This window comes from Etheostoma spectabile, chromosome 19 (assembly GCF_008692095.1).
Source record: "Etheostoma spectabile isolate EspeVRDwgs_2016 chromosome 19, UIUC_Espe_1.0, whole genome shotgun sequence".
NCBI lineage: Eukaryota > Metazoa > Chordata > Actinopteri > Perciformes > Percidae > Etheostoma > Etheostoma spectabile.
In genome coordinates this window covers 3677606-3691935 of record NC_045751.1, presented here as the reverse complement: position 1 = coordinate 3691935, position 14330 = coordinate 3677606, and the positions used below count along the sequence as shown (strand labels likewise).

Here is a 14330-nt window from a genome sequence, read left to right as displayed (position 1 = left end):
TCAGAGTGACTGAAAAGGTGCGTAAACATTGTGGGTATGACCACTCCAAAACTGTATGATGAATGTTTGCCCTTTTACTGTGGCAACTACAGAAACAGTCCCGATAATAGAAAATAGGGTCAGTCGTCAGTTAAATGTCACTGCAGGGACAGATGGACACTTACAGCTGGCAACTAAGACGCAACTGTCTGGTCCAGCCAGTCTTCATTTACTGAAATAATTTTTAATCAACTGTCCCATATCCCATATAACTAGACTGATGATAGTTATTACAACCAATGACATCTCAAACCAGACTTTCAAGGAACTTGCGAAGGAAATGGTTGACAAAGGTTAGGTCAAGTCGTGGGACGTCCTCCGGAGTAAATGGAAGGCGCTCAAACAGCGAGACATGTCTCAAAAAAAAAAAAAAGTTGTCTCACAGTGTTGCCGGAGGGAAAACAAAAGGCAATGGTCAAAGCAATGTGTTGATAGTGGTATTGTTTTGTCATTATCGCTTGATATGTCGCTATCAGCTGGCACATCAGCACTATTACAACTTGTGCCATATTGATCATGTGTTGGTAGACAGCGCGATCCATTTGGTCTATAAAAACTAAAGTTCGCAAATGTTTGCTTAAATGTTGTGCAATTCAGTGCAAAAATGAATGGAAACACATTAAAATGTCTTCAATCGCAAAACAGCATGTGACAGCATGATGCACAGGTTCTTATTGGCTTTAAAGCAGTTTGATGGAAACACCCTTTCACGAGCTTTATTCGCATGACTTTTACAGAACTTCAGATAATTCTAATGATTTTTGAGACGCTTGTGGGTATAAACCCAGAAGAAAAAAAAAAAAATAAAGTAAAATAAATAAATAAATAAATAGGGACAAAGGCTGCAAATGGAAAAAAAACCAAATAACTGTCAATTCACACGTTGCCAGCCTCTTGCCCAGGCTCGTGGACTTTCAGTGGGATTTTATTTGAAAATGGCGAGTTAGATATATACATTACACATATTTTCAAACAGCAATGACTCATGAGGCTGGGGAATATAATAATTAACAGTACTTATAATCAGGCCAACCCCTATTCAAAATCCTTACATGGTCAGACTCTTACTAATTTGGACAAACAAATACAGAAATAAGCCGATACGAGGAAGGAGTCACAAGACAAACCAAAGGGTTAAGGATCAGGTGGGTAGGATAGTGGAGGAGAGGAGAAAGTCCACTCCTGACCACTGGGATTGGTTTGTCGTCCATTACCCGTTTCCTGTATCTGTGATGGCTACTGCCAACTGCTATGCTCAATTAACACAATTAAAAGCAATGTTTACTCCTGCCCGAGTTTAAATACATCGACTAATAACATGTAGGTTGCTTTTCTTATTAAAACACTGTCTTGTATCCTGTAACCTAATATATAATTTAGGACTTTCCAAGAAGGAATGAAGCTGTTTGAAAGCAAAAGGCGTTCTGCTCCTTAAAATATGTTAATTTACATGTTAAAGTACTTAGTTATTTTCTTCCAACACTTGGGATTTAAAGTTATAGTGTAGTAAACTAAGCTTAAATAATGTAAACGATACCGTTGACAACAACTATAGGAAAGTGCACACAGTAAGAAGTCTGGGACAAAGAATAATTGAATGCTCAAACTTCCAATCACTGAAAGTCTAAAGACCGCTTTTCTCTCCACTCAGACAACCAAGATGAGAATTTGTTTCCAGGCCAACATTTCTTCTGAGTGCCTCCAAAAAGGCTGGTTAGGGGTCATCACAAACAGATGGGTCTATAATCTACTCGGACGGTTTACCACCTCCAGCCCTGATTACACATAGTTTCTACTAATAGAAACGTAACACTGCTTCTCTGAGGTAGACTACAATAAGCTATAAAAACAGCTACTTCTGCAAATCATTCGCTGCGCTGGAGAAGTCTTTGTGGATTGGTTGCACTTCCATAGTTATCTTTATATGCTGCTTCATCTACCTCCTGTAAATTTGTGCTGAGGTCTGACAGTGTCACTTTCTTTTTAACTGGTGGGGGTAGTGCTCAGAGCTTTGACTACAGACGTTCCAGCTGGATCCAGGCGAAGCCAGCAATTACCCAGCCGTCCCCTACCCACTGCCAGCACGCCTCATCTTAACCAATTAGCGTCCAGGGTAATGGTCTCCATGCTGTTTTGATCAAACAGTGACATGCTGCAGAGGCAGCAAAATGCAGCCGAGATTCCCCTAATGAAAGAAAATGAGACGTTATTAATGCTTGATAGTGTTAATCAGCAGATCGACTAGCATTCTCATTCAGCAATGCCACAGGAGTCCCACAGGGCTGCCTCAGCAGGAAGTAGGAAAACATTTGAGATGCACTAATGACTGTAAAGCTTGTATTCATACATCCTGTGTATGTTCACTGCACAGTCGCTGAGGCAACAACAGGGAAAAGAGATGGACACAATCATGCTGCAAGTCAGTCATACAGTATCAAAGCACCTTTTCATTTCGGTTCTCTGGGCTTTTTAGTTAGACAGAAAGCCCAATCAAAGAGAGAGAAGCCCGAATACACGACTGCAACTGAGAAAACCAATTATACTTCTCAAATGTTCAACTCGATGCGTCGATGTAACCATTTCAGATTATAGAGAGACAATCAAGCATGCGAGTGAGGGGGCTGCTGTCATAAGACGCTCCACTTGGATGTGAAATCCAATTTTTGTGGCTCCATCATCTCTGGTGGAGTTACAATAGCAGTGGAGCTCATCAATGGCTTCATCTTCTGCAGTGTTCTTGCCCTTTATGGATGGCAGAACACTTGCTTCAGCTAAAAGCAACAGAGGTAACCCTACTGTAAGTATAAGAGCGCCATGGATCAAAGATCTCCTATAGGTCCGGCACAAGGAAAGGTCGCAGCTGTTCAGTCCGAGCACGCAGCCAGCGAGACACCACAGACGGTTTGAAGTGGAGTTTTCAGAGAGGATTTCCTTTTGCTGTTATGTGCAGCTCTGCTGTTGATAACACTTTTCCTGAAAAATAATACAACTTGACCTACTTACACTTAACTACGGTTCCGTAAAGACTCAATCAGATCTCCGTGATCTGCATTACAACAGTACAGAGGCACGTTTGCCTGTAACAGAGCAACAGTTATAACCTAATATACCATCATTACTAAGATTAAACTACATTCTGGGTTATATTTGCACTGAATTACGCATTCCATAAACAGAAACATAACTCTTGCAGAGCACATGAACAGATGCGCAATATTAGCTCACACATAAAATAGCACTCTCAAGAATTAGCCTACTGTTTTTGACGTTCATTCATAAATCCTACAAAACGACGCCATCAGACTTACTTATTGATGCACGCACACAGTAGTGTACAAAAAGTTAGTCCAATGAGGGGAGGAAGAAAATGTGATAGAATTCCACGTTAACACCATTTCTCTCTCGCTCGAGACGGCGGTGTCCAAGCCGAGGTGCAGAGCATGACCTTACTGCATGCTGATCCGTTACTAGGCCAGGTAGAGAGAGCTGCTCTACTGACAGGGAGAGAGAGAAACTATCACTACAAATAGGTTGCACGTAAGGGGGAGAAAGTAGCTTCCACTTAAGAGGCAGCACAGTGCAAAGTGGCTTTGCTAGTTTAAGACTGATGCAGTTGTCAATTTCCCGTCCAGTAGAAATAACGTGTGTCTGACAAGGGGGGGGGGGGGGGGGGGGGGGGGGGGGGGAACGGGGGTTGGATGGCATCACGATGGTGGCTCTCCATCACCATGGACGAAGATGTGGTATTGTCCATTGGCACAAACCTATAGCCTACCTTACAGACGACCCGTCCATGCATGAACCTACTTGTCTTTAGAAAATGAAAACAATTTGTTCATTAGAGGAACAACTAACCTTAAATTAGAGGCAATAAAAGACCAAGAATCATCCAAGTCTCATATCAAGTGCACTGCCATACAGCTGGCAAAGATGGGTCCCGCCCTGTGTGTGTCCCAAGCAAATCCTTGGAGAGAGTAACAAGGACGTTTTGGACAGTACCCTAGGCTACATTTGCATTAATAAGCGGAACGCAGAGAGAAAGAAAATGCCAGATTAGAAGGCGCTATAGCAACAAAAGTAATGCCACGAAGCATTCTAAACAAAACCTGTTTTAATTAGAGACGATGGTGGATCCTTTAAAATCCCCCTTCCAACAAAAAAATTAAATTAAAGCTGCAAGCAGCGTTTGACGGGCCCTCGCTAATCTGCGTGCGTCGGGTTCACTGGCGGCCATGCAGTTGCGCGTCACTCAGACACTGAAAAGTGTCACCAATGAAAATGGACTCCCTGCTGTTCAATGATACCTCACACAAGATTCTACATCATACCGCCACGGCCATGCCCTATGACTAGTTGTTTTGTTTTTTTATAACTTTTAATCTTTAAAGTCTTATGATGACACAGACCAAATTTGAAATTGAAGAAATCTGTAAGAGTTTGTTAAAGTGTGACATGTGGAAATGGCCAAAATTACACTAATTTCAAACTTTCCATTCAAAATGGCGGCCTTCCTGTTGGGTTTAGGGTATGACTCCAATGGGGTTTTATGTCCGTCCTGCCATGATACATATCAGTACCAAGTGTCGTGAGTCTACGTTAAACCTAGTACAGGGGCTCATTTACTTTTCATTTTGTAGGGGGCGGTAGCGAGCCATTTATGTGCGCCTATTCCCGAAACCATTGAAATACGTACATTTTCACCAGGCTCGATTCAAAATTTGGTGAGTTTTTGAATATGATAAGCCCCTCAAAAAGACAATTAATTTGCCGGGAAAAAGAAAGAAAGAAAGAATAATAAATCCTTCAATTCCAATAGGGCCTTCCCCGCTTTCGGTGCTCGGGTCCTAATTTAAAAAAAACAAGAAGAAACATGACAAGATTAGCTGAAAGACAAACTTGCAGACAGTCACTTAGTGGGAAGTGCTGGATCAGCTCTGAGCCAGTGTGAGCAGGAGTGACTTCTGGACTGATAAGCAAGACTTAACCACTAAACCCAGAGCTGCGTGTGCGTGTGCGTGTGCGTGTCAATGGATCCAAACAGTAGCTCTGCTGTGTGGGTTTCTGACACCGAGCTGCTTTATTGCACTGCAGCACGGAGACAACATGCACATACTGTACCAAGAGGTTACTGCCTCCCCCCCATGCTAGATTGGAATGATAACGAGAAACCATGAAGGCAGAATAATTATAGGCTGTCACATTACTGGGATTCTTAAAAAAAAAGAGACTGCAATATGATGTACAGTGCAAGAGGGAGATACGGTAGTCTACGTAAGACAACTCCAGGTGAGTGTAACCATCACGTCGCTCCAACTGGAGAGAGATGCGACCACCGCAACACTACAGACAAATTACATTCACCTTTAATTAGCCGGGACTTTGAACGGAGCAATTGAAGCACCTGTTGCAGACTGCATTACTGAGAAACTTGCGTTTAGACTGCTGAATAAAACAGTGTCTGGATAAATAATGCGTGACTAGCTAGTTACATCCAGTTAGCCCCCTGCCCCGTAAGCAAGGTTAATAAAACTCACTTTAAAACTCACTTCCCTGCAGCATAATGTGATGCCCCCTTGTCAAACTATTCCCCATTATTCCACCGATAAACTGCACAGCACTTCTTCCCACCATTGTTAGCTTACCTTCAGCGTCTCTATGTCGAGAGTAGCCGACTGCTCCATGTTCCAGTCTCATTCGTCACAGTCACATATTTCCACAAAGTTGAAACAAGCTAAGTGCACGAAGTTTAGCCACGCCGCGCGAGCTAGCTGAGCACGCTCGCTCCCGTTCAGAAAGAAATACAGTTATCCAACGGGTTAAACAAGTCATGTTTTTATCCACATAATAACAGTAGGCCTGCTTTCAATATATTTGAAGCTGTATTATGGACCGTGACTAGTGTTCAAACACGCTCCAGTCTTATTAGGACACGCAGGTTCAGGTGCTTCCGTCGGCGGCTCACTTTTCCTTCGAGGAGCTGAGGAGACGATTCGCTCTCCTCCAAAACCCAACCACAATCAAGTCAGACGGAATGAGGATGATACTTCCGGTAATCAATTTCAAAATAAAGAAGGTGAGCATACGCAAGCATCTCTGATCGCTGGCATATCATTTATTTTTCCTGGAATGTTATTATTTTGTACACCCACATTCTCTTTGATTATTATCTTTTTATTTAATTTGTTTGTGTGCTCTGTAACCCCGGCCGGTATTATTATGTTATATAATGTATTAAAAATGCAAATACAAATCAAATACAATTGTAAATCAAAGTACAACCTATCAGTAACAACATGTAGCCTACTCATGTTGAATGGTTCCGTCAGTGTTATATTAAGATAATACTCTATTATTATTATTGATAGATTCATATGTAAGAGTTATTTTAATATTGTACTCAATCAGTTAAAATTTTATCATTTTAAAAACAAAAATTACCTCAGCAATATGTTTCAGACATGAAGGAGTCCTGTAGGACTTTTTTTTAATAATGTACTGCGGGGTAGTTTAATCTGTAATGATGTATCATAATTTATATCATTATTTTTGCATAGCCTGTAGACCTATTGAAACTTAATGTGAAAAGAAACTACAACAGCTGTAAGATAAAGGAAGGCGAGTAACAGTACAATACTATATTCTATTGAAGTGTATGCTACTTTGTACTAATAATAAGTAATTTATGAAAAATACTCACGTTAAGTGCATTCAAATACCATTGAACTGTAAACAGAATGAATACATATGTTTATTACAAGACTATGCCCAAAATGTCAATTTGAAAAGATCACATTATAACCATAAATGGTGGGCAAATTAGTGTTTTGTTGTTAGCAAAGTATACATTTTATTATGAAAACAGGGTGTCGTTCAATTTCCGGTTTTATTATATTAAACTCTGGTTGACTTGACACTATTAAAATCCCATTTACAGTAGGAGGGAATGCACTGAGTAAAATAACTGTTCAAAACTGAATTACCGTAGCCAGAATAAGTTAATTTCACTCCTAATATCACTTCAGAAGAAAAACTTCCTCTAACATACTCTTATGATTTTCCTCCCAATAAACATATACTAAACGGATTTATTATACAGCGCAATATCTTCCCATCCTTTTGTATTTGATGCACCCTGCAGGAGACAAGGGGACCCTGCAATATTAATAGAAAATATACTAAAATAGCTCAATACACAATACTAGAAAAAAATAAAACATGTATGGGCCTACCTATAGAATATCTAAAGAATACACGCTATAAAGGATATACTAAAATACACTATAATATACTACAACACTAGAACATAGGAGAACATGCTTTTTTATTTAATTTATGTTTTATTCTTTTATTTAGAGATCAATTTACAAATATTCAGTCATCACAGCTCAATAACTAGGAGAACGTACTATACATTAAGCAAGAGTGCATATTTGTTTTTAAGAAAGATGTACTTCATGTCAAAAACATGAAGTGATGTTATTGTATATTAGAATATTTGAGGCTCATTATGTTTTATTTAGATAATTGGGTTCATGGGTGGCAAGTAAATGGATTGCAGTGAAAAAACAATATGAATGGAAAAATGCAGTTTGAAGAAAAGACAGAAATGTATTCTGATCATGGTTGTAGTTTATGAAAATGAATAATGCCCCACATCCAATGTATGATTATTTGTAGCGTATGAATATTTTTTTTATAAATATAAATATAAACCAGATAGTGTGGACAGGTTATAGTTTTCTTTTCAACATATTACCATAGACAGATAAATGAACCATTGATTGGTAATATCGATAATATATGGATCATATAGATTCATCAGGATCAGATTTAGTCAGTAGGATGATTCTTCTTCTGGGTAAATATCCTAATTACTGCAGTGAGTGGAGATGTTCTCAGCCTTCCTTTGTGTGGTTTGTAAATGTTTGAAACTGGTTTTTGTCCTCCCTGAAAAAGATTTGGATCAAGTGAACCTGCCAGACACACGGTGTGTGTGTGTGTGTGTGTTAACATATCTAGGAAACTACTGTTTAGATGAATCTCTCCTTTGTGCTGCTCCAAACATTCATTTGATCTTCTCTAGCCTTTTGGCCTTTGACTTACATTTTCAGAATTCCCCCCCCCCCCCCCCTGGTTGTTTGTTTTTGTTGTGTCTTGTGTTCAGGTAATTATTTCTGACAGATGTAGTTGTCTTTCTAAATAAAATTAAAAAAAAAAAGATTATAATATATATATATATATATATATATATATATATATATTTATTCTTATTCAATTTTATAGCATCTGAAAAAAAACAAATTGAAGTGGTTTTGAATTAGTATTGTGTAAAAGTTGACATACTCCAGTCTGTGATTATATTTTAATATTATATTTTTTTTTGATTGTTATTGTATTCCCCAACAAGAGTATTGTATGTTGTTGCTTTCTAAATTATAATATATATATTATATATATATTATATATATATATATATATAATATATATATATATATATATATATATATATATATACATTTTTTTCTTTCTTTTTTTAAATAATTATTGTATTTGCCAACGAGAGTTTGGTATGTTGTTGCCTTTCTAAATAAAAAATAATAATACAAAAATATCTATTTATATATATATATTTGTTTCTTTTTTAAAATAATTATTGCATTCCCCAACTAGAGAATTGTATGTTGTTGCTTTTTCTAAATAAAAAAACCTTTAAAAAATATGCATATATATATATATATATATGTATATTATTATTGTATTCCCCAACGAGAGTATTGTATGTAGTTGCCTTTCTAAATAATACTAATATATAGTATGTATAATAATATTATCCATAGCCAGTTGCAGTGTCGTTAAGAAAACGATCAGTAGAGGGCAGCACGGTTGTCAGACCAAAGTAATCAACCCTGCTCCCACTCGGAACTCGTTCTAATCGACTACCGATCCGTTGGATTCATCGTCGCAAGGATGTCCGACGCAAAGCAAACCACAGCACAGAAAAGGTAGAGCAACACATTTAAGCGGCGTCAACCGTTTATATTACAAGTCATCTTTAGCTGTTACGGAATACAAATCTCGTTTCATTGTATAATAATCCTGCAAAATCCCCGATGGCGACACCCTAACATAGCCGATAGGTCGCCAGTTGCATTTGCATTGAAACAGCTATGATCAATATAACTAACTGTTAATTCTGCCTGTGCTGCAGGCTTTGTTTTTCTGTAATATCTCATGTTATCTGTGTGTTCTCGCAGTGCTAAGATTGCCGCTGGAGCAGTTGTGTGTGTGGAGAGCGAAATAAGAGGAGATGTGTCCATCGGTGAGAAATTGCTTTTAACGTCCTAATAAGCGCCATTTTTCTCATTGCTTATCCAGCAGCTGTATTCTCTAATAAGACAACATTCTGTATATTTTCCTAATTTCTTTTTTTTTTTTTCCAGGTGCTAGAACAGTGGTCCACCCCAAAGCCCGGATCATAGCAGAGGCCGGGCCTATTATCATCGGAGAGGGGAATCTGATAGAGGAGCAGGCGCTTATTATTAACAGGTAGGCAGGTAGATTATTACCTCATGATTTCCTATTCTGTCCACACTGTTTAACCTCCTCTCATCTGTGTGTTTTGCCTGTAGTTATCCAGAGAATATCCTGCCGGACACAGAGGGCGTAGAGCCCAAAGCCATGACGATTGGGACCAATAATGTGTTTGAAGTGGGATGTGGTATCCTTTGCACTGCAAATACCAATGTGGACATGTGACTGCAGCAGAGCCAGCCTGACAAATTGGCAAATATTAGCTCATTGCAGAGAGATCTGTTAGCCAATAAGCAGAAAGGGATCCACGGAAACACAAAATATGTGTTTATAGGGTCATTTAGAAACTGTGTTGCCAATGTAGTTTGTCCACCAGAGAGCACTGACAAGTCCATTTCAGCTATTTTAACCCCCATGTTGTCCTCGGGTCAAATTGACCCATTTTCCTATGTCAAAGTTCTTTTTAATTGCCTAAAATAACATGATTGACTCCACACAACGCTCTTTGGCAAGTACAAATCTCTACTTTCATAGTTTTTGGGGTGTCTTATTCAGTTTTATAGCATCTGAAGAAAACAAATTGAAGGGGTTTTGAAATAGTATTGAGTAAAAGTTGACATATTCCAGTCTGTGATTATCCATCAACATCCATTCCTTTAATTGTAGTCTAAATCATTCCTAATTTTTGCTTTTCTAACACAAACATTAGGTATAATTTCCTATAAATGAGGTTTATTGACCATAAATGAACTGTAAAACTAAAGTTTATAAGTTAGTGTTAAGTAGTGTTTAAAACGTCATAAAAAATTGACAAACATTGGGAAAAAAAGTGTCAAAAGTGTTGAAAAAAGGGGGAAAAAATGGGAGAAAAAGTTAAAAACAGCGTTGATTTTTTTTACATTTTGGCGGGAAGACAACACAGGTGTGAAATGTCCCACTCAGTATTGGTCACAATTCTTCTTCCATTTAATAATTGTAAGAGCCAATTAGTGCCCTTAGTATAAATAGGAACCAATCGTTGGTTCCTCAAGTGCAACCCGGAAGCACATACAGTTATTGACCACACATGGCGACACACACACACACACACACACCCGGACACACGCACAGCAACACCACATAAGCGTACATAAAAGCAGTAATTTGTCTGGATTATTAACTTATAGCCTATGGAAATAAATAGAACCAATGGTGTTAATTGCAAAAATGACTTTCATTGACCAAAAAAGGTAAAAAGTGTGTCAGTTACTCTACTGTGGAAATGCCCCCCAGGGGTCAAAGCTTGGGCTTAGCCTCTACAATAATCCTCGTAGAAATATATCATAGTGGGTGTTTGTCAGGCTAGGACTATTCAATGTTTTAAATTCATAGGTTCATATCCTTAATGATTCTGCCACAGTCTCCCAAGCCTTAAAAATTGGAGACAACAATGTGATCGAGTCTAAAGGCAAGTACTGCATTCACTGACTGTATTCCTATTAGGAGTGTGCAACCTGGATACAATCTTCTATTACGCTATATGTCATTTTAAATCACAGTATTATCAATATACATCATTATGTAGTTAAAGACGTTAATTGATGAAATACCCAGGAATGGTTAACACAGTGAAGGTTGGTCGTCACATTGATGCAAAAATGATATAGAAATACAATTTTTCTACAAAGCAGTTCTGCTCATTGCTTTGTAACATTGCACACAATGGTGTAAATGACCCAGAGATGATAATCTACAGTAGGTCCATAGGATAGACGCCACAGGATGGCAAACAGTGACAAATGTATATGTCTCACAGGGGATAGAATCATATAGCCCAACCCTAACTCCCATATCCCTTTAGTGGATTTTTTAAAGAAAGTGCATCTTTTCTGCCCACAATGACTCCCAGCTGATCTCGGGAGGAACGTGATCCTGACCAGCGGGTGCATCATCGGCGCGTGCTGCCAGGTCAACACGTGCGAGGCCGTGCCAGAGAACACGGTCGTGTACGGGTCAAACTGCCTCCGCCGCGTGCAGAGCGAAAAGCCACAGGTCAGCCTCCCTCGGTGCTTGGTTACCGCCCGCGAGTCGCAAAGATCCGCTGGCTTCTGTGCAGGTTTGTGTAACATGGGGATGTGTTTTTTTTATTATTTTTTTTTATCTTGCAGCCTCAGACTCTACAGCTCGACTTCCTCATGAAGATTCTGCCCAACTATCACCACCTGAAGAAGACGGTCAAAGGCAACAGCACACCGGTGAGAAACTGAGATGGAGCCGGAGGGGGGGGGCGCACACTGACTCCATTCTCTCTACTCGCACTTGCCTTTTTTACTCTAGTGTTTTACCCTCTGTGTCTAGTAGAACACCTCCGGCACTGACAATGACCCTCACACACTCTACGTTTCTTCCTGCATATGAGACATGTCATCGTCCTTCAACACCTGACCATTTTACAATTTTACCCCATTTTACCCTCTGTAATCTGTAACGACACGGTGTAAAATTGTAATTTCCCCATGTGGTATTAATATAGTATACATTATTAGATTATTTCTGCTTTTGCACTTTTGCTTTTACACCAATGTTAAGACTATTTAGGATATATTTTGGACTGGAATATGAAAATATGCTGTGCCATTTTTATGTTAATCAAGGATACTCATATATATTTATAATTGTACCAATAAAGATACAAACATATTGCAATAAAGATTCTAATAAAGATTGTGTGGGTTTTTATGTGGCTTATATTTTATTTTCACCACAAGGAGGGACTATTGAGCAACTGTTGGTTCACCCTCTTTGTTTGATCAGGTGATGCATAATAAAATCCAAATCAAATATTGTTTATTTATAATACAACTCAAATATATGTACTATATATGTCCTATCATGTCTGTTGTGCTAAAGTCAAGGTTATGGGCTACAAATAGTCACTGTCTGTGAGTGGATGTATCGTTTTAAAAAGTGCATTCAGCAAAAACAATGTGTAAAAAGAGAACTCTGGGTGTGGTAAACCGGATCTTGGGTTCGGTGGTTGCCAGTTCTGTGCCCCCCCCCCCCACTAGGGGTTGCCAAATCGGTGCCGCGGGGTACAGTGGGAATTCCAAACACAGCCTGGTTTATCGTCATTAACACAGGTGTGGTTGCAAGTTGCATTTCTACTGCAGCATGGGCCCAGCTAGTTCCCCCCCCCCCCCCCCCCCCCTCCCCATGTCTGAGCCCCATGAGTGGCGCTCCCATCTGTGCCACAGCCTTGTGGATTTAGGTGTGGAAAGATGTGTGTGGTGGAGAGCCAATAGCGGCATCTCTGCCTGACACACCTGGCATAAAAAAAAAAAAAAAAAAAGGTTCAGATGTTACATTTTACAGTTGTCTCCTTTATAAGCGTGTGGCTGTAAAACAAGCTCAAGGCCTCTGCTCTTGGTCTTCAGATTTGAAGGCTTTGTGCGGTGCTCAGTGGGCAGGGCGCTGCCCACTACAGCACCTCCCTGTAGGGGGCCCTCAGCTGGTGTCGCACGTTGCCAATACTCATTTGAACATGTCACGGTGGAGTTAGGGTGACCACCCGTCCCGCGTAGCGCGTGCGCGCACAGCGTTTGAAGCCCAATTCACGCGTCCCGCAAATTGAGACCGTGTCACGCATAATCAATGCTGCTCAAAAAAAAAAGTTGGTCGCTCTATCTTGGAACCCGAGGCAGCCAAACGAACATTAGGCTCGTTGGACATGAACTGCGCCTGTAAAGTAGACGAGAGCAGGCGGCAGCAGCCGGGGGGTGGTGGGGGGGGACACTAAAAGCTGCGGTAAAGTCAGGCAGTTTCCAGCCGATTCCAGAACAGGAAGTGACTTTAACACTGTGGTGCGATTCCGATTTAATAAAATATAATCAGACCCACATATCAGCTGGAACAGTCTCTAGTTTTAATTGTAGCTCTCAAAGTGCTCTACATGCGATCTGATGATCTGATTTTAATTAACAACACACTGGAGATGATCTGTGATCTGAACGGATTTAGTCTCTCTGACTTCTAAACGTCACTAACAGCCAGAATGTCCAGAATAAGACTTTAAATCAGCCAAATAGTTAAAATCCCTCCGATTCGTTGTCATGACAGCGCAGGCACGTGCATACCAGACACTGGGAAGGGACTTCTAGGAACGCGCTTTCCAATTCAAAAACTGGAGAAAGAGCCCGAGTCTGAGCAGTCTGAGCCCCCCCACCATCAGTTAGAAAGAGAAGGTGGGTTCTAGGAAGACTGGCAGGACTCTTTAGTTTAAACTGTTCCTGTTGAGCAACTACAATTCCTGTTAGTCCTATAATTTTATATTATAATGTATTTAAAGTGAATAAATTGTAATGAAAAATAAAATTAAATAGCTAAAGTAAATCGTAAGTGGAAGTGCATCTGTCAATTATATTATAATTGTATGAGATTTCAAAATATTAATCTTTATTTAGAAAAAAATACACATTGGTTCTATTCATGAGCTTACATCAGCAGTTACACATGTTCAGGGGCATAGGGCATTATTAATATACTATGCAAGGTGCTAGAAATGGGTAAACCAGTATTAGTGAGCCTGCCCGTGGGGGGGGGCACCGCTTCGCCAGGCAGTGTCCCACATTGTCCCTCAGAAACATACCACTTGTCCCCCCTTGGGCTTATTAGCAGGTGGTCACCCTAGGTGGAGTCCCACAAGGAATCCACGTCAACCAGGGGCTAATTATTTCAGCAGTGTAGTGCAGCTGGGGCCACGTCTAGGCTCCTTTCCGTTCTCA

The 14330-nt window shown here is 39.8% G+C and overlaps 2 protein-coding genes across 4 annotated transcripts in view; one reads left to right on the top strand and one right to left on the bottom strand.

Annotated features, from left to right (window-relative positions):
• The window catches only part of LOC116707096 (zeta-sarcoglycan), a 54699-nt gene extending 48619 nt beyond the window's left edge, over positions 1–6080 (bottom strand). Inside the window, exon 1 of one of the 3 annotated variants that reach the window (XM_032544255.1) lies at positions 5682–6080. In XM_032544255.1, the coding sequence (XP_032400146.1) occupies positions 5682–5720 (39 nt within the window). In that variant the 5' untranslated portion in view covers positions 5721–6080. The remainder of the gene's footprint in view (positions 1–5681) is intronic. The other 2 variants (XM_032544254.1, XM_032544252.1) reach the window with 2 other exon arrangements.
• Positions 6081–8893: 2813 nt separating this feature from the next.
• dctn6 (dynactin subunit 6) lies at positions 8894–11994 on the top strand. Its single transcript, XM_032544250.1, has 7 exons — positions 8894–9041; positions 9294–9358; positions 9480–9585; positions 9669–9757; positions 10970–11017; positions 11459–11601; positions 11718–11994. Exons 1-7 carry the CDS (start codon positions 9007–9009, stop codon positions 11814–11816), a joined length of 585 nt encoding a protein of 194 aa, XP_032400141.1. The 5' UTR covers positions 8894–9006; the 3' UTR covers positions 11817–11994.
• The last annotated feature ends 2336 nt before the right edge of the window (positions 11995–14330 follow it).